General features: G+C 47.5%; 1 protein-coding gene and 2 long non-coding RNA genes across 3 annotated transcripts; 1 reads left to right on the forward strand and 2 right to left on the reverse strand.

The window, feature by feature from the left end:
* Nucleotides 1-2,381: 2,381 nt before the first annotated feature.
* On the forward strand, nt 2,382-8,059 carry LOC129384783 (uncharacterized). The gene is made up of 5 exons (XM_055070376.2): nt 2,382-2,529; nt 5,375-6,060; nt 6,118-6,311; nt 6,394-6,562; nt 6,647-8,059. The coding sequence occupies exons 2-5, from the start codon at nt 6,046-6,048 to the stop codon at nt 6,710-6,712; spliced, it is 444 nt and encodes a 147-aa protein (XP_054926351.1). The 5' UTR covers nt 2,382-2,529; nt 5,375-6,045; the 3' UTR covers nt 6,713-8,059.
* A 3,016-nt stretch (nt 8,060-11,075) lies between these two features.
* On the reverse strand, nt 11,076-18,711 carry LOC129384784 (uncharacterized). The gene is made up of 3 exons (XR_008612424.2): nt 18,692-18,711; nt 15,690-15,787; nt 11,076-11,774 (listed from the first exon to the last, which is right to left on the reverse strand). It is a non-coding gene; the product is annotated as an uncharacterized lncRNA (long non-coding RNA).
* Nucleotides 18,712-20,171: 1,460 nt separating this feature from the next.
* Nucleotides 20,172-22,216, reverse strand: LOC129384785 (uncharacterized). Its single transcript, XR_008612425.1, has 3 exons — nt 22,179-22,216; nt 21,092-21,121; nt 20,172-20,202 (listed from the first exon to the last, which is right to left on the reverse strand). It is a non-coding gene; the product is annotated as an uncharacterized lncRNA (long non-coding RNA).
* Between the last annotated feature and the right edge of the window lie 4,792 nt (nt 22,217-27,008).

The raw sequence follows: 27,008 nt of genomic DNA on the forward strand, positions 1-27,008 counted from the left end.
TCCTGAGGCACGGCACGTGCAAACAAGTTGGCGGACCCCACTTCGTGTGCAGCCGGTGGAGCTATTCACTGCTTGGCTCTTCCCGAAAGTGAAGCGAGAGCCTGGCACTGTGGCGGGTAAAGTGGGTCCCGAAGCAAGACGGCCGTAATGTGCCGTGACAACCTGGCGGCGTCGCCCCCATCCATGTATTGTGACGGCGCATTGCAAGTCAGCAAGGCAAGACCGCAGGAAGAAGAAAGCCCTCGGACAAACACACGAGCAGCGACTCTCTTCGCCGGGTGTGACTCCATCGCACGGGCGCCTAGCATTGGCCGAAAATGACGACACCCGAGTGGGCTCGCCGATTGGCCGAAAATGGCGTCACCTGAGCGGGCTCTCCCATTGGCCGAACGTGACGTGTCTTCGAGACACAGAAGGGCTTAAAAGACGCAGACCGGGAGCAGCAGGAGCGCATTCCTTGATTCATCTCTTTCGAGCTTCTTGCCACGGGCCGCAGCGTCCGAGTTGCTGCCGGCCCGTAATGACTCTACGACTGTTAATTGACTCTCACTGTAAATAATGTAAATAAAACCTCCCAAGTTTTCATCCCGACGTCATCCTCAACTCCTACAACGTTCTTGTTCGTTTTGAGTGCACTAAATATTTCCTTAAAGCCTAGCTTTTGCTGAAAACAGAATGCAGATTGATCACAAAGTGAACATATGTGTTGGTGTTTACAATAGCACGCGTTTTAAGCAAGTTTTGTTGTTTTCCTTATAATAACAATAATAGTAATCCCGTTTATCACACTTCGGTCTTTTTAGTTTGGTGGAATTAAAATGAAACATGGCATATTTTCAGTAGCGTAGCAGGCGACAGGAGGGGGGGGGGGGGTCAGTATAGGGAAAGGGGGCCTGCATGCGCATTAGCCCAGTGCCCCCATTTTTCTTAATCCGGCCCTGACTTACGCTTGGGCCACGCGCTCCACTGTTCAAGCTTCATTTGACGCTGATAGTACGTATGCTGAGGGTAAACGGCTAGCTAAAGCACAGCGAGCTGACCGCCCCGCAAAGCACGCTCTTAAAACAGGCGTAGAAAGCGCCGTTATGAAACAGCCGTATCGTGGCCGCTAAATGTTTCTCGCAACGTCGTATAGTCATTGTCGTCGAGACATGCGCCTTTGCCTCGACGGTCGGCCTCATTCGCGCCAGCGTTGCAAAGAACAGCCCTTTGTCTTACTTTTCTAACCGTTAACCGCGATTTAGCGCGCTGCTAGCATACATGTATCCACGACGTCGGGGGCACGATATAAGCGCGCGCGATATGAAATCGAAACAACTGGAACGCGGAGTCACGTCATATGAACGGCGAATCGTTGTTGCTATAGCAGTCCGTAACAAGACGGCGCGAATGAAAATGAAATCTATAATGAACCTCGAAAGGGGTTCCGACATGTTACGCAGTATGCGCCCGTGGACTGCAAGTACACGCAGTTAGTGATATAGCGCGTCGCAAACACGACGGTGGCGTGATGTGTCCGGAGCGGCGGTTGCGTTCGTGTGCCCCGTCGATAGACGATGCGGGCGGTACAATCCTTTCTCTATGGCGGTACCCGTAATCTTCGGTGCGGCACGCAGCCGCAGTTGAACAAAGTGGACGCTATTGGAATATTCCGAAACCGGCGGATTATGGAAGGCCAGATTATGGCAACGATCATTTTCTTTCAGGTTACTCGTGGGTTCTTTCGTTCCTTTTTTTTTTTTGTTCTTACAGAGGAACGGTTGCACCAAGTTGTTGATCTCGGCGATAACAGCTATTGCGGTCCAGTGGCGACGGGCGATGACGTACGGCGCACGAAGGAAAGACGCCTGGGCACAGCAGCGCATGCGCCAACAGTTGAGAGTTGCGCTTAAATTTTGCGTTTCACGCCGCAGCCGCCCGTGTCATCTGAACCTCTGCATCGTACCGTATATGCTATGGCAGCGATTGTCGACCACATCGCCGACCCTGAAACAGCCATGGGTTCCGGCTCTGGCTTTTGCTGTATGGCGTGCTCCGAAGCTTTAAGTCGCGGCTGCACCACTTACGGACTGCACTTCTGCAATTGCGGTTACGGGACTCTCTTTTGCTCGGGAATTCTCGCACGAGCCATTGGAGCTCCCGGAATACGTATGCGACGCGCGGCGGCCATTGCACCCTTTCTCGCGCGCGAGCTGTCACGCCTGACGCCAACGACGCCATTGCTGCCGACAAGTTTGAAGTCTCGCCTGTCGCGGTCTTTTCTTTTGTGCGCGTGTTCCCACGAACGAACTCAAGTAAAACTCTTTCTGGGGCTAGTTGGTTCATGCTTGAACGAGTAAAGGCACGGCGCAAAAGACCAGGACTGAAGGACACAAACGACAGGAGGCGTCGGTCCTGTCGTTTGTGTCCTTCTTGAGTCCTAGTCTTTCGCGCCTTGCCTTTACTCATTCGAGAACGAACTCGCCCTGCCATTTAACCGAGGGACAACGAGGCAACTGTCGTCGGCACGTGTTTCAACTACCTTGTGAGGTGAGCCACTGTGTGCATGCGTGCGTGCGCACGCGCTTGTGTATACTGTATGTTGCAGCGCAAGTTATCCAAGCTGTCTAAAAAAAAGAAAAACCGTAAGAATTCAGGGTGTAAGATACGATAAAACGTGCGGTTGTCTATCGTCAGAATTCTGGCAACCGAATACCGTAGCCTTAAGACTGTTCTGCACCATGATTTCTTTTTCTTTTGTGACACTTCAGCTAAGGTTAACTGTAACGCCACATCTTACGGTGCCGCGGCTGTTCTTATTTCTTTTCTTTTTTCTTTGTTGGTGTTGTGCCTGCATGACGGCCTCTTGCCATGTTTAGCCCTTAGTACGTAACGAGCGTATTTCCACAAATATAAGTTTTTCTTTCCCCCGATATTTCTCGCCTCTTAACGAGCCTCGCGAAGTCTTCGGATTCGTGGCAAGATTATATCGTCTTTGATGCTGTTCTGTACAGAGGTGGGCGGCTTTGTCTACAGCTTACTGCCGGAGCCCTAACGGCTCGAGTTTGGTGTCCACTGCGAACGCGCGGCAAAGAGTCGGGCGCATGGAGTCGAAGGGATGAGCAATTCAATCTGCTCATCCCTTCCTTGACCGGTTCCCACCTCCTGCATTCGCTTCGTGCCGCTATGGCCGCGCTTCATCCCCATTGTGGCTTTAAAATGACGTTGCCACGGCTTCCAGGCAAGCAAGCGAGAGTGACGGCGGAGTGAGCGCCCCTCGTATTAAAACCACGTAGTCATGCAGCGCGGCCATGGCGGCGGGAAGCGAGCGCAAAAGGCGGGAACTGGACAGCGAAGCGATGAGACACCCAGCTCCTCTTATTTTATTTTCTTAGCACGTGCGCAGTGCTACTCGAGCCCAGCGGCTAACGTTAGACAGTGCTGTCTTGCACCGCAGTGGTATGTCCAGGAATTCTGGACATTCTCCTTTGGAACTTCACAGCAACCCACAAGTGTAACTCAATGGGAATATTATTTTTCAAAGTTATATTTCAGAATATCGGCCGAGGGTCTAAGTTTCAGCTGACTGCATTTTGTCACTTAGTCGGAGCATTGGTGGTGAGTTAAAGCAAGACACGGGCGGTGTAGTCCCACGACAGGAGGAAATCGTTTTGCACCCTCCCGGCAGAGGGCACATTAACTTGATTAAGCGCCAAACTTAAAACACAAAGCGATTAATTACAGTTGGCATTGAGATGGCAATGGTAGAGGGAGTGTTATGAAGTCTGTTAGCAAGCGCAGGTTTTTGAGAGGCAGCCGAGATGGTATAGAGTGGTTATGCGTGTGCATGCCTTAATTGAGAGAGCCTGGGTATATGGTTGTATGCGCGTGTGCGCTCTGTGTATGTGTGTGCGGGCGTGTGCCTCGGTATTTGCATTTGCATACGCGCGAGTGCGTGTATGCGTGTGTGAGCGTTCGCGGCGTGTGTGCCTGCCTGCGTGTGTGCCTGCCTGCGTGTGTGCCTGCCTGCGTGTGTGCCTGCCTGCGTGTGTGCATGCCTGCGTGTGTGCATGCCTGCGTGTGTGCATGCCTGCGTGTGTGCATGCGTGGGCGCGTGTTTGAGTTTCAGCATGCACGAGTGCGAACAAATGTGTGCTTGTTTTGCGCGCATGGATGGATGTCCGTCCGTGCGTGTGTGCGCGCGCGTGTACGACGGATAGAGAGTACGTGCGTGTGAGAGATTGCGTTTGTGTCCGAGGAGGAGAGGACGTGTGTGTGTGTGTGTGTGTGTGTGTGCGTGTGCGCGCGCGCGCGCGCGCTAGTGCCTCCGTATTTGCATATGCATGCGCGCGAGTGCGAGTATGCGTGTGTGATCGTTCGCGGCGTGCGCGTGTGCGCTTGCTTGCGGTGCATGCGTGGGTGCGTGTGAACGTGTGTTTTCGAGTTTCAGCATGCACGAGTGCGAACAAATGTGCGTGTTTTGTGCGCATGGATGTGTATGTGTGTGTGTGTGTGTGTGTATACGTGTGTGCGTGCGCACGACGGAGAGTGCGTTTGTGTGCGAGGGGCAGACCGTGTATGTGTGCGAGCGGGAGAGAACGTGCGTGTGTGCGTGCGTGTGTGTGCGTGTGTGTGTGCGTGTGCGCGCGCGCGCCAGGGAGAGAGAATGTGCATGTGGCTCCGTATTTGCATATGGATGCGCGCGAGTGCGTGTGTGAGCGTTAGCGTCGTGTGTGCATGCCTGCGTCTGGGCGTGCATGAGCATGTGCGCGCGGGTTAATGCATATTTGCGTGCTTGCGGTGCATGCATGGCGGCGTGTGAATGTGCACGTGTGCGACCGTTTATGTTCGTATTTCAGCATGTATGCCTGCGGACAAGTGTGCATGTTTGTGTGCGCAATTGATATCTGTGCGTGCGATGGAGAGTGTGTGCGTGCGTGTGAGGAAGAAAGTGTGCGTTCGTTCGAGGGAGAGAGAGTACGTGTGTGTGTGTGTGCGCGTGCGTGCGAGGGCGTTTGTGTGTTTGCGGGTGTGAGCGAACATTTTCCTGCTTACACCTACTCTTGGAAATAAACCCGATGTGGAGATCATTAAAACCCCTATTTAAATCCACGAGAAAAGAACGAATGACACTGCATTTGTAGCATTCCCTTTTTGAAAGCGAAACCGTAGTTTTATTTCGTTTTCAGACCGCATTTGACAGTGACGACGAATAAAGCCTAGCGATGCATGCGTTTTTCGTTCTCGCACTAAGATATTTCCTTATTCTTCCTTTTCTGAAACTGGAAGTCGCCATAGCGTTGTTTTCGTGGTTGCATTATTTACGTGCAAATACGCCAGGTTTCAAAGCGCCCGTGCTTGCCATGAGTTGTCTTTTTTATCTTTCCAATCGTAGGTGCAGTTCGTGCAACCAAGTGACCGTGGCACTGCCCTGAGGGACAGCGCAGCAACTGTCGCTGCAGCGTCGCTTCGGCATCTAATCGTCGCGGTGGGAGTGTTTAGCTTGCGAGGGCGGCGCGGCCATTAACTTCATCAAAACTGATTGACAACATTGGCAAGTTATGTGCCGCTAACTGTAGTGCTTAATTAGGCACGAGCTCCCTTGGACGGCCGCAGCCACATCGGGTCGTCGCCGTGACGGAATCTGAGAGGACGGGGTGGGGCCATTGTAGCTTCACGCTTAGCTAACACTAGGCAGGCAGGTAGCTGACACTGCGCAGGCCACAGCTGGCAGGGGTCCACTCTCTCGTTTGCGACACGGCCATCTGCCCGTTCCGAGTGCTATCGCTTCCCGGTCACAATTTCGCGTCCACGCGCGCGAAAGGGCGCGATATGTCGAATCACTGAAGTCCGTGGCATCCGGAATTAGCGTCAGGCTAACCAGCGGCGTATTACTTCCAGTTCATCTGGCTACGCTGAAGCACGGATGTTGCCTTCGCTCCGCAGCGAAGTGCGTTACGGCCAGAGTACATAGCCACTTTTTTTTCTATTCTTTGTGCCACGCTGTGTTTTTGTCGCTCGACACGCGGACCATGTTTACCAAGGTAATCTACCACGGCTCGTGCGATGACGCTTGTCATGGTGAGTACCTACTTTCTGGTTATATTTCCAATTTGTAGAGTTGGTCTTTCTTTTTAGTTTCAGGTACGCACCCTAGGCCTCCTCTTCTGGCCCATCCCAGCAACGTCCCCGCACCCAATCGTGTCCCAGACGCACGACGTTCAGTGCCTGTCGTCCCACCGTCTGTGCACTTCTCCTCCAGCCAAACAGCTACTGGTTTCCTGGCGAATGAAGAAATCTGCACGACCCACCTTGCAGTACGTCGACTGCGCGTAAGTTTATCCGTGTTCTTCTGGCCTTTACTGTGGTATTGGGCCGATGAGTGCTTAACACGGTGCCTCCTTGTCGTTTCAGTTCCACAGCCTTGGCCATCAGTCACGTGCGGCGGATTTTCCCTGCACCCTGCTGTGTGCCAGACTCGTGGCGTTCAACACGTGCCGTTCCACCGTTCGTACACTTCTCCTCCAGCCACACAGCTACTGGCTTCCTGGCGAATGGAGAAACCTGCACGACCCGCTCTGCAGTACGTCGACTGCGCTTAAGGCTCCTTCCGGCCCGTACTGCGACTGTGTTCTGATAGCCAATGACACGCTTTTTGTAATTTCAGTCGGCAATCCTTGTCTTGACATCCGCAGCCCGTCAAGATCTGTCCAGCCTGCGTAGTAGGCGATGAGATATGGTGCTCACCTTAGTGCGGCAAGCCCTGCTCTCGCGAGAGTTCATCACATTACTACGCTCGATGATTTTGAGCTGCAGGAAAAGTCCATCTCTGCGTGCTCCGTGCTGCCTCGACGACGCTGTACATCTGCGGATTCATGACGCCAACACCGACCACGACATCCCTGCGAGAGTTCTTTCCGCCCGGTAACTGCATCATGGCCGTTAGATAAAGACTCGCATTGAGAGTACGCGACTGTTTGACGATCGGACCAAAACAATTCCACGTAACATGCTGGCTCATCTGTGGTACACTGCTCAGTCAATCTGGGGATTGATGCACATTAATTCACAATCTGTGCTCTCGTAACGGTACGCTGATGCTGGTTCGCATTGCGAAGTTGCGCGCGCGTATGTGTTTGTATGAGCATGCGTGTGTGTGTCGCTGCATGTATGTTGTTGCTTGTCTATTTGTTGTACGCGCATGCGACTTCACTCATTTCATCCGGTTGTTGGCATCATTTTCGTTGGATGCATTCTCACTTCTTCAATGACATTATTGTTGGCTGGCCTCGTTTAGTTGGTGAATCCCTCCAGAAAGCTCGTTGATGGTTCCGCAGTGATGGCCGCGGATCTTTTCGGAAACCCTTCCAACTTTGACTCTGGGCGTTCACCTTGTTTGAAAGGCGTCCACTCATGTATTCGTCTATGGCCCTTGCTTTGTCAACTTGTTTTCTGATCCAAGGGGTCTCTGTTTGTATATTTTCTTATCCACACCTTCCTTGTTTATCAAGCCATTCATCATGGCTAATGCGAAGCATCTGCATGCCATTGCAAAAATCATCCAGTGTGAATTAAAGGCAATAAAACATTTACGTCAGCTTGTAAGGGTCATGGTTATGGGCTTTTCCTACGAAAACTAGTGCTGGCATGGCACCAAGTTTATTTTTTAAAAGCTGTCATTATTCATAGCGGTAAAGCTGCGTACCACTACACAGCCAAGTAAAGCAGATCCTGAGCCTCCCTTCAGCAAGATTGGACATTTATCGGACACCACCACCACACATGCCTGTGGTGTTGTCTTGATCAGACTGTTTCATCACCAGCCCTTTGTCCTTCAGTGTTCACTGCCCTGTGTTAACTTACCTGCTTGCATCCACTTGTCCTTTCCTATAACATGTACTTGCTGTACAATGTTCACTGGAACCTAATAAAATGGCGAAGGTGTTTTGTATAGCACGATTTTCCCCAGTGTGGAGAACATTGTATGGTTGTAAACATTTTGACTTTATTTTAGTGCATATTGTCAACACTTCGGCCTTCACTGACGTTATATGCAAACGGAAATAAATTTTTGGACTTAGTTACAGTGTCGATAATGCAGCTTCTGAAACAGACGGAAATCTTAAAATTTTTTAGGGGCGGGGGGCTTTCCGAACCATATATATGAGACTTTTAATAACAGTTGCACGTGAAAAAACTTCGTGTGACCTGCAAGAATTGTTCACTGATGTAACGGCATTATGTGAGTATACATATACAAGACCTCGTAGTAGGAGACAGTTAATTTTCACAGCTTGAGTCCTCTCTCTCCACCAAGAATCTGGTTCTCTCGGTGGTGTAATCTTGCTTCGTGAAATTGTTATACTTCCCTATCGCTAAACTGCTCTGCCTTACCGGAGAAAGTGCAGCATCTTTCTTTTTTCTGTGAGCCCGAGTATAAGCGCTGCTGTGCATGACTGCTTTTTCTGATTTCGAATGAATCCGGCTTTGCCTTATTTGGGTACTGAGTGAATTATACAGGGTCTGTCAACTATCATGCACCAAGACTTAAAGAGCAATTGCATTACTCGAAGAAAACCTAGTGCATATTGTTTGCAGTAAATTTCAGTAGCCGCCAGTAACTATTTCGTTACTGAGATTTAATTGGGCCATTATAATTATCTAACTTGAGCTGAATTGGCGTAATTATCAACGTGTGAATGAGGCATTTGTGAGCACACCCAAATGACTTCTAACTGCAGTGTTTTCAGTGACGTACTTATTGCGTAAAATTTTTTTCCGACTGGTAAAGAAACTCCATGAAAAATACCACGTGACTGCGCTCCCACCCACATCCTAAAGCAGAGCCTTCAAATAAGCAGACTGAAAGGAACTGCTTTGCCTGTCGCAAACCCGAAGAGCCAGCGCATCATCTTGACAATGGTATGGAAGGAGCACCCACAGCAGGTTTCGCGGCTTCGCAGCTATTCTTTCCTCCCATTTCTACTCCACACTTATTAGCCGTCTCTTAAGGCCGACTGATCGCATTGATAAGAAAAAGCCCCTTGATAACGCGGCCGAAGTGCGGCTCTGACCACGCACGAAACGTGAAAATCAATGGAATAGGCATAGAATGTTTCAAAATCCCGGCTCTGCTCGCACTGCATCGAAAGAGTGCGCGCGCAGCTATATTTCGCGCCATAAACTCACTCCGGACCAAAGCCATATTAAAGTGACGATATTACTTTTCACAAGAGTGTATACGCGCTGCAAATACAGGTTCGTGGCAAAAAATAAAAGCGAAATAAACAGACCGGGAAACGACACATGTGTATAGAAAAAGGCCAAAATCGATGCGTTCAGGAAAGTAAATGTTCCGATTCTAAATGAGCCGAATTGGCAATCGGGACGTCGGAACGAAAAAAAAAAAAAAAAAAACCACGCAGAATCTTCTCTGGGATTTATCTGAATGATGCGTGTGCATTTCGTAGTACTGACATGGCGTTTAGTGGTAGTATGCTGGCGTGTATCGTATACTTCCGAGAACGACCGCGAAAGAACCGTGAAACGAAGTGCGGTTGCGACACCGCACTGTTAAGCGAGACCTGCACGAGACTAGGTTGAAGAGACGATTGGAAGCAACGTTCACTGGTATTATAGATATCCCGGGCCGCAGTGGATGCGGACGTGGGATGAAATGAGCAGGGAGATGTAGCAAATGAAGGATATATATGCAACATTCATTAGGTACACTGAACCGTGATCAACCGTGCGCTGGAGACGGCTATGTCTGGCGCGGCCCGTATCTTGAAAACGAGCTGCGAAAGCAGCAGTGTGTGGCATGTGCTCAGAGATCCGTGAGCGATGTGTTCTCGCCGCTTCGTTGGCGTTGAAGCGAGAGCCAGCACGAAGGTGAATTCGCTCGCTGCTGCGGGCGCTACGTTGGAAGCGATTCTTTTAGGACGGATGGAGGGACGGTTTTCCCGTTGGGTAAGAGTAGAAATGCGTGCGCATTTAAAACCATCAGATTTTGCGTGCATTTGCGGGCTTCTGTCACTCTCGGAAAAACACTTTTATGTAGCATGTATTGGGAAACAGAAAGCTGTATCGGGAATTTTTCATGTCCCTCTACAATTTTCTCATTGACACTTTTAATCTACCTATAATATTTGAGATGATTACTTAATTACGACGAATTATCTAATTAGGCGGAATGAAAAAACAAATAATTTGAGTATCTCCAGGGGTCGGCAAACAACGTTACCTTGGCTCTGTCCAGCTACGGGGCATTCGCATATTCTTTAACTCTGGCTAAAGTTAGCTGGGATACCCTGTATATCCAGGATCCGCAACCTTAGTTGAAATTCAGCACTTTTCCAGTCTTGACTTGTCCTTTGTCCTTACTGCACTATGTTTTCTGTATTACAATGACGCTGCGGGCTTTGCGTATTCGTGCCCTGGGCCAGATGTCCACTGAAAAAAATTTACACGGTGTTTATTTTCCAAAAATAACAAGAAACGTGCCGTACCATGCCTTAAATTTACGTTTATCTAATTAGTTTCTACACAGACGTTGCTATGTCTAGTAGTAGCGTTTCTTTTATTGAAGAGACTCCAAACGAGGCATGCTTGTCGACGTCGCATTTACCCTCTGCCGCGAAAATATAATGGTAGGCTTCAGAGCGCCCTAAATAATTTAAGAGCTCCTCTACAGCCAGTTTATTTCCAATTAGGTGACTGTGTCGTGACGTCATGACGTGGACATCAATCATGTGGGAGCAGGACATTGCGACGTTTTGACAGTCGCTCCAGCTTGCTCCGTCGTCTGCTATGCTGCTACATCAGGTCTCACAAACAGCGTAAAAGGCGACCAAGCGAGTCGGAGCGAATGCCCGAACTCCAACTCCAGCAGCCAACTTCATCCCGCCTCACCGCATTGAGTGCCAGAACGTTGCGATGTCCTGCTCTCACGTGATTACCGCCTGCGTCATAACTTCACGACAGTCACGTACGTCCTGGGAAACGAAATTGGCTGTGTAAAAGCTACTATATTAAATTATTTTGGAAGTTCTGAAACAAGCAAGCAAAGCAAAGCAAAGCAAAAGCGAGCGAGCGAGCCGAGGCAAGCGAAAGCCGCCGCCACGCTCAATCCGGGAGGGTATACAGGCAAAAAAAGCTTAGTTCTAAAAGCAACGGGGCCATTGAATGTTTGTGCGAAACGTCAGACACATTTGGTCAGTTTATTGCGTTCATCAAGCTTTGCACGTCACAGGTGCACCACTGCCTCATTCCGGTTAGACTGCAAATATACGTGCCGAATTCGCGGCAGAACCCTCGCCACTCGCAGTATGCTTTACATATAATGCCATAACACACTTTAACAAAGCGTGGTTAGCGAGTTATGCAGCGAATAACTGGGCTCCATAGATAGGACGCCAAATTCGTCCCACTCGTATCAGCGCGAGCAGGAAATAAAGCGAGCGAAACCAGCTCGGAAATGTCTTGACTCTCGTGGGCCTTGCAACTATAGGTTACAAGAAACCAAGACCTGCTGCACGGCAAAGAAAATACAAGGACATGGTGCAACATTTCAAGTGAAATCAGAACTTAAGAAGAAAGAAAAAAAGGAAAGAAATAAAGCAGTGTGTCGATGCTCGTGGGTGTTGCTGCGCAAAGGCACACTGTGCCGCCTAACTTGGAGTGGACTGCCTAAGGTGGCGTCGTGAACACGTCCCGGGCCATCGTGGGTATTTTGAGCTCAATCCCGGTCGTCTCATTGCCTTCATCTGTTGATGTAGTCGAGTAGTCGTCCGCAGCTGAAACATAAGAGAAAAAGGGTTGGGGGACATGTTGGGAGGGGCAAGAGGGAGCCGGGCCGGCGTGTTGCGTAGTTTTCTTTTCGCGTCACCACTATACACCGCTGAGTATAAAACTGTATGCGAATGCTGTTTTATACCAGGGACAACCAATCGCTACCGTCATTAAGGAGATTTGAAAATAGGGGACCCAAACTCGGGCAACGCTATCGCAAACGGGGAGCGGAGTTTTAGGTACCCAAAGAGCTCGGGGACGCTTTTAATAGGGAGCTTTAGAAAGCTCCCTATTGAGTAACCGTGAAAATGTTGGCAAGCACGTCCCAGTATTTTCCCTCGTGCTAGGAAGAAAGTTGGTAGCTTTAACTGAACAGGCCAGCGGCATGACTTTAGAAATGTTTCTAGGCCACAGCACACGTGACCAAATCTGCCGATAAAGGGAGGTGGGCCCTCGTGGAGCTTATGAGGCTTGTTGCCGAGGGGCTTACGAGTCCCACGGGTAGCGCTGGCGAAGTAGCCTGGAGCTTGACCAACCCTATCTAGATATATCTGAAAGGCTGCTTTCTTTCCTAGCTGGTAACGTCACGCATGTCACTTTTCGCAGTCCGTCAGCAGTAGGCCAGCAGGCGACGAACCGCCGGCTCTGGCATACGTCTTTCTTTTTATATTTTTGTGGCTGTGGCATGGCTTGCCTGCAGTGTTCTACCTCGGCGCGCGCGATCAGTGTGCGCGATTTTGCAGTCGCGTGGTTGTGCTACTGTTTTGTGAAAGTTTAGTGCTATGCCGTTTAATGCATAGGTGTCACGCAGACTACCCCAACGAGCCGCAGCTACCCATGTTCTCCCTCCCGGCGAAAGAAAGCACCCCACAGAAGTTGTTACGGGCAATACCGTAACAGTAATACGAAATGATGAGGTTTACAGAGGCGGGTGATCGTATTTCTGACAACTCTTTGATAGGTAAAGCGACCATTACTAAATGAAAGAAAGAAATGCTGCTGTCCGCATAACATGCCTCGTCAGCTTGTCCCGAAAGTGTTTCCCTTGGCAGTTTCTCGAAAAATAAATAGGTAAAAACATAAATACTAATAATAAAATAAATATAAAATAAACAGCGGTATTTGTCTTTGCTTCATCGTTCTGGCCACTGCCTGACTGCAGCGTTCCAAAGGACGCTACTGAGAACTGAGCCCTGTTTGTCGAGTGTTGAAAGCGGTATTACTGCTTAGTTATTTTTGTACCCACAACGTTAACCGCACAAGTCTTGCTCACCTCAGCTTAATTTTACACAAACAAAACAAGTGTTCATAATTGACTCCGGCTCCTGTCGTGCTATGTACTGCAAGCCATGCTTCCCTGAAATAAATTGCCGTGACTGCAGCACAGATGGTGGTAAAACGCAGGACTAATAATTTCATTTTCTCAGGTGTGTGTGTGTGTGTGTGTGTGTTTGTGTGTGTGTGCGCGCGCGCGCGCGCGTGTGCGCGTGCGTGCGTGCGTGCTCGGTTCTTCACGAAGTTCATCAGGCGCAAGACCCCACCGACTACATAATTCAGACGCCCCCGAGTCCTTTCTTACTGCAATGCATTCACTTCCCAAACAATAAACAAAAAGCCCACCTTCAATTTTCGTCGGCCGACAACAGAAAATAAAGGTTTTATATTCTTTTGAGCTTGGCGGTACACGCGGTCACAATTATATTTACAGCTAGTCCTGTTCAATGTATATCATGTGTTAGTCCAGTCTATGCAACGGGGCTCGTCGCCGACGGGACGTCGCATAGGTGTTCGGTGACGTCGTGGCTACCCGCTTATAAAATGATAAAGTAACAGCAGACAAAAAGAGCATGACCACTCGCGGCTCAAAGAAGATAGGTGCCGCGGAATGTCGCCGACTGCGAGAAGCGTCAGACTACGGTGGTGGCGTCACGGTCGGAGCAAGCAGGCTTTTGTTATACTGTCACGTTGTAGTGACGGTGATGAATTGACTGCGGTGCAACAGCGAATCACAAAACTATTTAATGGACGAACCTGTGTACCCCATAAACAAGTTACACTCCGGCGAAACATTAGGGACGAGCACATGCGACGATCGTCGGAATCTGAACTGTGCGTAAAGGTGTACGTCGGCATGACTCGTCAAAGATTCCAGCGTAATCGCTGATGCTCGCGTGCCTACCAGAATGTAGAATATTATTCGGGTCGTGCATGCAATCTAGTTACGCAAGGTTTGGCGACAACATAAACAGATAGAATCGGCGACAACAGTCGAGAATGTTCTGTTACATGCAAACGCACCTTGTGCCGAGCGATAACATTAACATTTGTTAGAAGGTGAAAGACCGGTCACCGGAAATCAGATAAACACGTACGCGTGTCAATATCAAGGATGTGTTGGCGGTGTTGGGCTTGACCAAGGTCAATCAGCGGAGATTGCCCGGGCAGAGAAGACGCGACCGTGAACGAAAAACAACGTCTAATTAAATCGCTAAGCAAAACGCGGCCAGCTCGACAAACATGCTCGTGAAAAAGAGCGAATGCGAGGGTCAAAGCTGTCGCAGTCGATAGCGGTAGCATAGAGAAAGAAATTTCAACAATTTCTTTCTCTATGACGTAGTGGGGAACGCTCTCGCCCAGAACGATGAGGGAATTTCGTCGCTGTCAGTGGGCCTCTTCGTTTATCCCTCACTGACTCACCCAGACTGCCCGAGGCGGTGCTTTCAGCCAATGGGCGTTGCGTAGGCAGAGTCTCGGGCAGTTCTGGACAGTCCGGGAGGATAAATTGAAGACGCCCAGTGCTCGCGGCCGACACGTCCGAACGCGTAAGCTAGCTCCCGCACCGCAGCGCGAGTCAACGAGACGGGGAGAAGGCTTCGCAACGGAGCTCAAACGCTTACACAGACGCCGATGCAGAAGCACTGGACTTTTGGCATTTTAGAGTGCAGCCCATTCCTGCGTTGAACGTCGGCGCCGGCGCAACCACGCGAACGAGCACAGCGAAGGACGAAAGAGCGAACGCAGAGCGTAGCGGGGGATGAAAGACAGTGAGAGCGAAGAGAGCGTGAGGAGGAAAGCGGAGAATACGGCGAAAGGATGAAGGGGAAAGCGGAGTGCCGCGCGAGATGTGCTCCACGGCGGCGATCAGGCATGCATGCGCTTGGCGCGTACACCGCTGGCGTGGGCTTCCGCCCACTGCGCATGCGCTGCTTCGCCTGCGCCGCCACCGCTAGAGAATGAGCTCCGCGCTAGCCAGGCGGTTCCGTATTCACGCTTTCTGAGCAATGAGCGACGCAAACGGTGGAAATGTTTCGTCTGCCGCTGCTGCTAAACGAGCTTCCCGCGAGCAGAGGCTCAGCGCCGCCGCCAAGAGGACCCTGTCGTTCACAGTCAAATTCTGTGCCGCAATATATCGCGAATTCAAAACACCTAAACGGCTACGCTCAAAATTCGCTTTAGGGAGTATCGCAATCGTCGGTGAATTTTTTTAACCGTTTGAATCGTCGTCGTTGCCCGAGCCATAGCTTGAAGAGCTGGCGTCGTTCTTGGTCGCGTAATACGACTGTTCGTCACAAAGGCAAGCCGTAGCCCTATCCAATTTTGTAGAAGGCGGGCGGAGTTCTGCTGCACTATACGTGTGCAGTCACAAAGACTGGGAGTAAGCCGTAGTCACGCACGCGGTGTTCAATCAATATTCAAATTAAAATTGAACTGTTCTCGTGGTTCCTGTATTATTTGCCCCCCCCCCCCCCCCCCTTCGCGCACTGAAGTCCCCCAAGAACTCTTGACGCCACTTGTAGCGTTTCTTCCCCTTTGCCAAGCCCTATATATAAGAATAATAATGTTTACAAGCGCATTTTTCGTCACTACACCAACGAAACGTTATGGCTAGGAAAGCGTGGGGCGAATTGAAAAATGCTTACTCGTGGACACTATTAAGACAGCCGCCGCTGCTATGCATATGATAGTCAAAAATAACATCAGGCCAATGGTGGTCCACTCCATACACGTAGTCTGAGGTCTGGAAAGAAGATGTGGGAAATGTTTGAAGCGTCTCGTTTCTTCGCACGAGACAGAGAGAGAGAGAAAAGAAAAGCAGCAAATGCATCCTTTCTCGCAGTAGACGAATAAATAAAATACAAGAGAGACGCAGGAACACACGAAATAAATGCTACAGCACCGACACAACCATTGCGCGAGCGGGCATATATATATATATATATATATATATATATATATATATATATATATAGACCAGCACATATCCGTGTCTGTCCGTTCTCCACGAGGTGTACCCGGACGTGTATCGCGACGACGCCTGCCCGTCCCGCGGGCAGACCTCCACTCTAGCGCACATGCTCTGGGAGTGCGGGTCGACAAACCCCAAGTTCATCAAGGAGGAGTGTGACTCGCTTCTGCATAGCCCCACTCTAGAAAAGCAAATCCTGGCTGTCCGGCGTGCCGGTGGGCTAGACCTGCCGGTGCCGATCTGGGACTAGCCGGGTGCGCGACGAGTTGGCGTCCTCGCCGGACCTGTTTCTTCTCTCACTCACTGACAGCCAGGATTTGCTTTTCTAGAGTGGGGCTACGCAGAAGCGAGTCACACTCCTCCTTGATGAACTTGGGGTATGTCGACCCGCACTCCCAGAGCATGTGCGCTAGAGTGGAGGTCTGCCCGCAGGACGGGCAGGCGTCGTCGCGATACACGTCGGGGTAAGCCTCGTGGAGAGCGGACAGACACGGTTATGTGCTGGTCTACCGAAGTCCAAGCGAAACGGCTTGTGCCCTATTCAACTTGGGGTGAGGGGGTGAAAGGACCCTTCTAGACATGTAGACAGCAGAGAGGATATTACTAGTAGTTCGTAATTGAATTAAAGAAATGATAAATAAATGGAAATGAAAGTGGACGATAGAACAGCTGGGCGCAGGTGAGATACGGACCCAAGTCTTCGCAATGCTTTGCGCAATGCGATGCTTTTAACAATCGACCTACCACTGCGCCGTTTTCCCATCCACTTTCTTGGGTATTAGTGTTTATCTGCTAGAACTAACCCTGGGAGAGCCAGCCAGAGCCAAATCTCACGGCCTTGACGGCTATGTGGGACATTCTTTCTGATGAGGGCGTTACGTCTACGTGAACTTTTTTGGGTGGAGGCAACTGCTCAATAAAATGATGCTCAATAAACGACTTGAAGGCATCAAAGCTGCCGAATTTGAGATCCTCGCTATGTAATAGGCGGGAAGAAAGGAAGCCGAGGGGCCCTATATTTAATAATCATACCATAAGTTGCCAACAATGAAACCAAGCACATAAGAGCATAATTAGGAGCACATAATTAAGAGACATAATTCAACGAATGATAGGTAATGGAAAAGAAAGTGGATGAAAACACACGCACACGCACGCACGCACGCACGCGCACGCACACACGCACAAGGTGTGCGAGGTTAGCAATTCTGAATACGAATTAAATTGGCTTTGCTATTCGATTCGAATTTGATTCAAGAATTTATTACTCGAGCTTGTTGAATCTCTTCCGTTCGGATATTATCAGGGACGGTAACGGTTGTTGCAGTTTGTACATGGATAAAGACTAATGTAAGGGGAGAATATCCCGAATAACTCTGCTAAAGGAGAACCGCGGCATTTGTGCAGACAAACCAGTTACTGAGGTAGCGCAAAGAGGAGATATTGTCTGCAGAAGTTACCAGTCGATAAAGAAGCTTGTCTCGGCTTATGCAGCCTGCGAATTGGCTCTCTCGAGTTAGGCAAAGCAATTCATTAACTAGCCAATATTGCCATGTTCGGTTTCCAGAAAACAATTCGCGGTCCTGCGGGACTGCCCATATCTTCCCCAACAAGCAGTACACTTGGCTGAGTGCATGTATATATCAACATATTGGTGACACCTTTTTCTTTTGCTTCGTTACTGTCATTGTCCTGGCCGGCGCACTAGGTAAGATCATGTTTCCTTTATTTCTCGTTTACAAGTTTCTCTGTGGCTTTGACGTCTAGTTGTTAACGGCGTTAAATGTATCAAATAACGTAAATAAGCCTTTTTTGTGTGTGAAGCCGACTCCACGGATCCATTATATATGTCCCTTTGTTTTGAAACTCCAAATACTCGTTATTCAATTCGATATTCGAAGTTCGTTTTTCTCGGATATTCATATTCCAATCGGTTCGAAAATTTCGCTATTTACATAGCCCTAACATATACACTACAATACACTGGTCAATAAAATCAGCTGAATACGACACTGAGGGAATGATCCTCGGAGGTTGAGGCCCTATTCCAGTGGAGGAGCGGGGGCCTGGATTCGAAGACGTGCGTGTACTGATACCTATGTACACTCCAAAGAACGTCGGATACTCTATTTTACTTTGATGCCTTCCATCACGCCTTCCCTCATAGATCCTGTCTTGCTTTGGGATGGTCCCGCCGTGGTTGCACAGTGTCTATGATGTTGGGCTGCTCAGCACGAGGTCGCGGGATCGAATCCCGGCCACGGTGGCTGTATTTAGACGGGGGCGAAATGCGAAAACACCCGTGCACGTTAAAGAACCTCAGGTGGTCAAAATTTCCGGAGTCCTCCACTACGGCGCGCCTCGTAATCTGAAAATGGATTTGACTCGTAAAACCCCATTATTTACCTTTTTTTTTGCTTTGGGATGTTCACATCTGTTGATCAGTGAATGAATATATTAAATTTAAGAGTACTCAGTGAAATAGTCAGTATATATCCTATTCGGCAGTGGAAGTAAGGTTGTGTTTGCTGGGAGCTAAAGCAGCTGGTAGCGCTTTTGCCGTACACGTTCCTTTTGGCAGCCATGTAGTACCAACTCTCACGAATAATGTCGTGAAGAACGATAATGCGTTTTCAATATTATCTTGTAAATCAATATATACGGAGCCATACTTACGGGTATTGTTTCTCGGTCCCTGAAATAACCAAACAATGTGAACAGTAGCTTTACAACTTAGTTTAGAAAAATGGTGCCGATATTTCACATCCCACCACGTCCCGACTTTGTTCCTCCAATAAGGCGTCAGCCATTTAGGCGTATTTAGCCTGATTTGAAACGAACTTATCGGTCGTTGGGTCAGTCAAGTCCTCTACCACAAGTGATGTGAGTCAGGGTCACGTCTTGTGACAGCTTCGAAAATGCGCAGTTTGCGACAGTGACCTCAAAAACCTGGGAAACGGGGTTCGTGTATGCTGTCGTACCAGACAGATGCACACCGCTGCCGCGTATCCTACAGTTTCTCCCGACAAACGACACTAAAATTCGTAATACCCATTCGCGGAATTGCGTTCGTCGCGACACTTGCTTACAAGACATTCGCTTGATAAGTTGAAGACGACAGTGTGTTAACTGCGGTCGTGAAACGTGAACTGACATAACTGTCAGGAAAGAAACTCAATTTTCAAGTTATCTTTCCTCACCAGTTTGTGTCATTAGAACAGTGATAGTTATACAAATGTGGATATATGTTAGCATCCACTCTAAACTCCTTAACAACCTTGTCTGAGGGGGAGCCAAATAGCCGGAAGATTTATAGTGAGCTCAATAATGTCGTATGTTAAACGATAGGCCGATCGCTGGCGTCTTCAACAAATGCATGGAAAATATACGCTTACTGCTCGATCCCACTCCTATGTCGGCTGAATAGAAAATGGAACGCATTATCAGTGCAGTCATGCAAGAAATACGTCTACACACAGGCTAAAACAGATATACAAGTCGATCAATCAGACAACACACCACAGCACATTTCCTTATGCGCTTTCATGTGGTCTGTGAAATAGCTGTCCATAGATAGCTGTTTTATTTGTGTGTCCGGTGAAACCTGGTGCTAAAATCTAAATAGGTAAACGTAACAGCAGCGTAATGATAGACAGCAGAATATAAGATCAGTTAAACATCTGTGACATCCGTGCAATTCGAAAATAGTTTTTCGCTGCCGAATGTTTTCTTGCGTAGAATAACAAAAACAACGGTCTGAAGATGGGAATGTTCTTTTTTCTTTCGACATGTCGTTTAGATGAGTAAGGGAACAGCATTTCTTTATGAGCATGACAAATGTTGTTCATATCGTACTATCTGCGTTTCTTGACCGTATGCAAGTACTGGGATGAGGTATACTAGGCTACCAAATTCACGTTTTGTAGATTTATTACCATTATTTACAGATTGATTAGTCATAATATTAATGAGTATTGCAATAGAAATTGATGCTTAGAAACAATTTTCAAGAGAAGCACGTACTGTACATGTACTGTTACATCGTGCAATATTGGCCAACTGTCTCACATGCGGTCTGTCGAAGGGCGAGCTTGGCATGAAATTTATCAGCTGTAACGCATTGCTATGTATCGTGCAAATATAGACGGTCAACTTACCCGCCGTAGGAGGAGGCGCAGCCACTGCGCCTGCAAGAAGCCACCCAGACAATCAGAAAAGGTGATTCGAAAGCCGAGCCAGGATGTTGGTGACGGTGCTCTGAAGAACCTCTCATCGATAGTGCTCTATCAGACGTCAAAATTACTTCGCCAGTTTTCCGCGCAAACATAACTGACGCGGCCCATTACGGTGCCTGCCGCACCGGCTCAGCCATGGCCTCCGAGAACCGGCGCATCCTTAGGTGTGCCGGTGTGATCTCGGGAGTCACGGTTGATCGTGGTTTGGGCACACCTGCTACCACGCGGTGCTGACAGAGTGCCGAGTGGCCATGTGCAGGAAACAGTGGGTACGTGCTTCTAAAGCATTTTCGGCGCGACAGGAGCTGGTGCGTCCATCTCGCGCTGCACACTTACCACGCCGCAGAATCGACGCCATGAGATTTAGGAGGCCACGGCCACAGAAATGTGCGTAATGTAGTTGCCGACTACACGCTCAGCAGAGAAATAAACTTACTGCGAGGTTGCAAGGATGGGAGCAATGCAACAGTAGAATACGATCCACGCGACTGGTCGCTTTAAAGCGGGTTCTCGCAGTGGTGGAAACTAGTTGTCGTATAATCGTCCTATCAGCTTGCGAAAGGAAGCTACGTAGAAGGCTGCTACTGTGGCGCAGTTCGTCGCAAATGCGTCACCTGCAGTAGTACTTCAGGTTATAATTCCACTCAAGCGAGAGCTATGTCGCAAAAGCTAATTTACACAACGCCATTTGCTGACCTATGAGTTCTGCATGCCGCTTAGCTATAGGTTGAAATTTCCTCCTCTCAGGCCCGCATATAGTGAATGCAGAACGCGAAAGTTCCTACGCGCTGACATTTCGATGCGTGATCTAAAAAAAAAAAAAAAAAAAAAGGCTTCTTACCTTCCCCGTACATTGGGGCGCCGTAAGCAGCTTTGAGGAGAAAGGAAATATTGTTAATGATAACAACATGCACAGTGGCAAACAAAAGGCCGCAGCTACAATGGAAAGAGTAAATCCCTCTTCACTGAACAACAGCACACCTAATGAGACCTAGACGAACATTAAAACACACATACACATGCAGGACAACGTTCGTCTATGTCTCATTAAGGGCGCTGCCGTTCAATCAAGAATGTCAAACCAACTAGCCCGCCGTTCCTTCCGAGCAAGTTAACTCACATTCATTATTACAGTATAGACTCAAACTCTAAGAAAAGCTTACACCATTTGCGGCGTATCTTGTCAAGCAATAATCGTCATCTGTCTTGCTTGCGTTTACTTTAAATGGAATGCGCTCGCTACTTACCTGTCAAGAAATTGTTATGCTACGCTGGTAAAGCGCTTGCCGTGCGTGACATGGAGATACCAGATATTCAGGGTTAAATAAGAGAAAGACACATGGAACAGATGATAATTATTGTCTGGATAAGCTCCAAAGGTTGCAAGCTTTTCTGAGGGTTTAGCGGCTGCACGTTGCCTCGACATTCAAACATAAAATTAAAGAAAAAAAATACTTTGCCCCTGTGTTACGTGCACCGCTAACAAAGGATTAGAAGGAGCTTACTTTTACTGTGTCATAAAAGTGACGAAGTTTAGTTCTGTCAAGCCGTAAACATAGTCATACGTCCGTATACATTATGTACTTGCCAGCGTGCTCAAATGTGTATTCGGGTTATACTGTAGAAACTAACGTAACGTTCACGAATAAACATTTAGACTAAAAAAATAAACAGGCTGCGTTTTTATTTGTATATTAGCCGAACTTGGTGCTCACAATTACGAGAAATGAAAGACAGTGTTGCCTAAAGACGACATGCATATTGTCCTTGTTTTTAAACACGCTAACGATTTTGTCGTAGAATGAAGACACATAAAAATACCCAAGTGTTTTGCAGAAACAAAGCAGAAAAGTACAAAACATTAGTGAAATTGCGAATCTAGCAAATATCAAGCCAGCGCGTTTCCACACTTTAAGTAGATTACTTACCGCCGTAGTTCTCCTGAAACTGCGCATCTCCGACGCCTGAAAATATAATTTATTGCCAGAAATTTGTTGAGTCAATTAAGTTCGTTGTTGCGCATTGCAATGGGGCTTGCGTCCGAACTATTTCCCGTTAACTAATAAGTTAAATCTAGACAATTCATTGTTTTCTTTGGGACGCTGTAGGCCTCAACAGTACTCGCGAGCGGCACGATTCAATTGGTTACATTAAATTTTGGCGTCCGTCATTTCAGTCCTGGCTCAATTTTTCAGTTAACTTTAACAAAAGGAGTGCTTTTCTTAGAGCAGGAACCACGCGAGGTCAACATAAAGAAAGTTAGAGCAACTTGTCCACGTTTATTTTTGACCAGGGAGCGTACATATATACACAAGATGTCTAGAAAATATATAGAAAATGAAAACGGTGGGTTACTCAATACGCGCCGTGAAAACTCACACAAGCCTACCAGAAACGCTACCGTGAGCTTTGCGTTATGATTATATCGAGCCTAAATGAGACTTTTGAGAATTAGGCTACATATTTATGCGTTGTGAAAGACTCATGACAATCAATGCTCAGTGATGTGTTCAAGTGTTTGAATGAGCATATTGAAAAAGAAAAAAAAAAAGGAGGGGGTGGTGGGTGTTGCCGTATAGGTGGTCAAGTTTTGGCTTTAGTGGAACCATGGGACGCTGCTGCCGTACCACGAGTCTCCTGCTGTACGAAACGCATCCTCGTCGAATTCGACCGATTCCGGCACGCGTCAATAGCCATGTGGCACCAAAAACAGCAATTTAAGTCCCGTCTCAGCAGACTCCAGCAGTCGGATCAGTGTACACTTCCGAAACGCCGCATGTCATATCTGACGCTGTGTTTTACCCCGAGTTTCGTGATTAAACTGAACACGCGTGGACTCAACAACTGAGCCCACGAATGCAAAACAGTTATCGCGACAAAAACTAGCCTCCTAACGGCGGCACTTGGTTCATAATGATTGACAGCGACAGTGTGGAAGTAGTCGGAGTGTCGTTACTAGTTATTGCTTTAAAGTTTCTCTGTTCCATTCTGACAAACAATTTTCTTGAATTCTCAACGCACCAGCTCTATTGAATATATGGGGTCCCCGAGATATTCTGCCGCTGTCAAAATCTACAATGGCGGATTTTTCAGCCACTTATAGAGGCCACAACAGTCCTGTAGACCAATCAGATTTGACAATATGACTGAATTATATACGATGTCCAGAATAGCACCCCAGGACTGCGAAAAGGCAAGAAAATACGAATGCGCTCACCTTCCTGGAAAGCGGTGTTATCGTAGTAACCAGCTGCAATGAAGCGAGGGAAATAAAGAAGGAAGAGAGGAAAGAAAGAAAAGTTTACGGTTGGGACACACTAATCTATAAAGATACGACGAGCTGAACTCGACCCTGTCTCCAATTTCCTAATGAAGCAACTTCGCCAACTGAAACGTTCAGTGCAAGATATTCCGAAGATATTTAGTCTGACAACTACTACTACAAAAAAAATGTGACTACGTGAGCGCAATTTTAATTTCACATTTGAGGTGAAAACATGGCGTGCAATAAGAAAACTTTTGAAAGTGTGGCTTCCCATGGCACGGCTCGCATTTTCTGGGAAATTCGTCAATTCAAATTCGCCAAATTCGTCATTTTCGCCAGACGGGTGTACTTCCTGATCGACGTTCGATTTTTCCCCATATTTACCGAGGAATAAAGAGTGCAACGTGAATCAGACTTGACGTTTATAAATAATAACACCTTTGTCGTTCTTTTTTCTTTTCTACATGGTCAGCCGACGTCACGCCATCGTCCTTATAGTGCGCTTTTAGTAGCACACTTCTGGCACACAGTAGAGGTGGAATTGACTGAAACAGAAAACACGAATTTCTGTTAATAGCTCTCTTGCTTCTGATTCCACTAACTCCACAAAAATACTTTCCAGCTGAGATCCTTGATGTGTCAAGTATGTCACGGGTTGCGTGGATGGTAGACATGTGCTTTGGTTTGTTAAAAAAATTCTGATTGTATGTATTTTCTGTAACATAAATTTTGACTTTATCTGATAGGCGAAAAACGCACCCTGAAGGATTCCCATGTTGAGATGCATGAGTAATATTTCTCTAAACCAGGGCTTTCGAACACATTTCTTCGTTATTGCTACTCGTAAGACAAAAAATAAAAATAAACGCGAAGCGGCATAGCGCCGTGTGTTGGGAAAAGTCCGCATCACTCGACACGAACAAATAAACACTGTGAACACGTGTACTTACGATCTGTAGCTGCGTTGGGCTGGTAATCTTGGTAATATGGCTCTTCTGCGAAAGAAAATTCAGAGTTCGGCATCCCAGAATGGCATCATTGTGCAGTTCATTGTTCCACTTGAGTTCAGTTCCTTAATAAAAAGAAAGATTTTGTCATAGTGCTTAAAATTACGTTCTTATCTTTGCTTAACGTATAATTTCTTTCCAGAAAACAGAAAAGCCATGCATTCTGAGATTCTCTGTGGCCCGAACTTCGTTTTCTTTAGAAGTACGGCTGCATATCGCTTCGTCCGTCTGCGTAAGTGACCGCGAGGTCTATCTTTCCGGAATATTTAGAACCTCCTATAGGTTCGTGTGAGAGGGAGTTACGTGAACCACTCAAATCCTTCACAGTGTTGGCCATTTCTGTTGTACGTTCGGGAGCCGCCTGTGCAACGTCCATTCACACATTATCCGTTCACGCAGAGGTCGCTTACGGTACGTAGCCATGCGGTGAGTCGAAAGTCAAAACGCAGCTTGTAGATGGGTTGGCAGAAAGCTGGCGGTTTCCGCACCTGGCAGTCGACGTGCGGAAGCGGGAGGCGATGGCGATGAGGCTGCGCATGCGTTCAAGAAATGGCGGAGAAGCCAGAGGGAGAGCCAAAGGCGCGTGATAACAGCAATTGTGACTGATGCGGTCAGGTTTTTGTCAGTTGTTAATAAAAATTTAGCAAGCAAGATGTAATACGATTGAAATAGAGGAAATACGAGGCAATGTTAATTGCTTCCGCATGTTGGTATTCAGCGTGGCCGTGTCTGAGTGTAACTTCTTTTCTTTTTCCGGGTGATTTGACGCTAAGCATGCCTCATCAAAAAAAGAAGGGCCATAAGATTAAACGCATGCAGCCTGGTGTGGTGCAGGCACCACAGCAATATGTTTGCGCATTGGTTGCCCATTATCCAACGGATACATATCCCTCTGGGGCTTGGGCATGTACGTTTACATTTTATGTACCTAAGGGAATATGTACGCTTTATGCGTGTGATAAAGAACTTGTGATCAAAGTTTCAGAGATGAAGAAGTGCCAAACATTTGCAGCCTCGAATATTTTCGGAATGATTTGTTACCCGTTGTGTAGTATAAACCATGTGTCCCAGCTAACGTTTACCGAGCTGTTCAACGAAAAAAGAAAAAAAAAAGAAGAAAAATGATGAAAGAAAAAACAGTGCAAGATACCATTATAAGACCTACGGTGTTCGAATACTGTAGGTCTTATGGTCGTATCTTGCACCGTGTATTTCTAAATTATTTTTCGTTGAAAAGCTTGACTAATGTTAGCTTGGAGAACCCGTGTAGGCGTGGGTTTGTGGCCGTGTGCCGTGATGATTTGTGGTATTTTGCATCCCGTCACAAGTGAGGGGCAAATAACAAAAAATAGTACCACTGCACATTGGATACGCTTTTTTTAACATCAAAGGAAGATAAAGAGACAACGCGTTGCAAATTATGACACATTAAAGACAAATAAAGATAGAGGATACGCATTATCCTTATTATTTATTTATTACTCACTTACTTAAATTGAATATAACATTACAGAATAACGTTTCGCCTTCTAGAATTAGATAGGACCATTACTAATTTGCTTTCCTTGAGTTCCTCGACTCTTGAGCACAGCGAAAGGAAAGTCATAGCATTTCGATGTACTGTCACTGCGATTTGAGCTCTTAATTTTGACTTTAATATTTCCGGTCATTTAAACTTTCCAATCTCATCGTTTTGATTTCAGTCTATAGATATTCGCGACTATCGCTTTAATGTATTTTATATTTCTTATTTCTTATAATATGCTTTGTTCTTGGCAAATCCCCCAGAATGGGTATGTGCCACCAACTCACAAGGCTGTACATCTGCATCTACATAAAAGACGTGTACTTGAGAACGACACGCTTTATTAACGAAGTAACTCGTTTAGAAACTTAACGTCTTCCGGCTGATTTATTTTTTTCCGCGCAAATAATGCCAAATTTAAACAATAAGAAAAGAAACAGCGGTTTTCTTTATATCGATATTTTTTGTTGCCCAGATCTCACCGCGGGTATGGGGTATATAAACATTCATTCCTCTTCCCCTACCACGTTCCTCTATCGTTCTGATCATTTTGGTTCTTTTGTGATTTCGTTTGTTTTCCCCCCTTCCTCATGTTCAGTCCAAATGTCTGAACTTGGTACGTGTGTATGCTTGTCCTCGTACTACTATACTTATTTGTGTGAATTGAGATCACTGTGTTTCTGGCCTTACTTGTTGACACGTGTGCTACAAAGCTTGTTCACATTCCCGCTTCCTTAACGCGCTTGGAACGCTCGTCGCGGGCGTAACAACACAATAACCATTCAGACGTACTCCTCTAGGGCTCCACACTGGCCAGGTTGGCTCTAGTTTCATGCTGCGTTTTCGGTACCCCAAATGGAACGCTTTACATGTTTGCAGGTCCCTCGGCGTGTGAATCGTGGGGTAAGAAAACGCCAGTGCAGAGAACGCGCTGGTCGCGCCTTATTGTAACGCTACCCTG

Source organism: Dermacentor andersoni, chromosome 5, assembly GCF_023375885.2.
Source record: "Dermacentor andersoni chromosome 5, qqDerAnde1_hic_scaffold, whole genome shotgun sequence".
Classification (NCBI taxonomy): domain Eukaryota; kingdom Metazoa; phylum Arthropoda; class Arachnida; order Ixodida; family Ixodidae; genus Dermacentor; species Dermacentor andersoni.

Bases quoted from the DNA above. Each gene is read 5' to 3' on its own strand.
- LOC129384783 (XM_055070376.2), top strand. The intron at 6,312-6,393 runs GTAAGTTTATCC...TTGTCGTTTCAG, and splicing joins TTGCAGTACGTCGACTGCGC to TTCCACAGCCTTGGCCATCA. The intron at 6,563-6,646 runs GTACGTCGACTG...TTGTAATTTCAG, and splicing joins CCTGCACGACCCGCTCTGCA to TCGGCAATCCTTGTCTTGAC.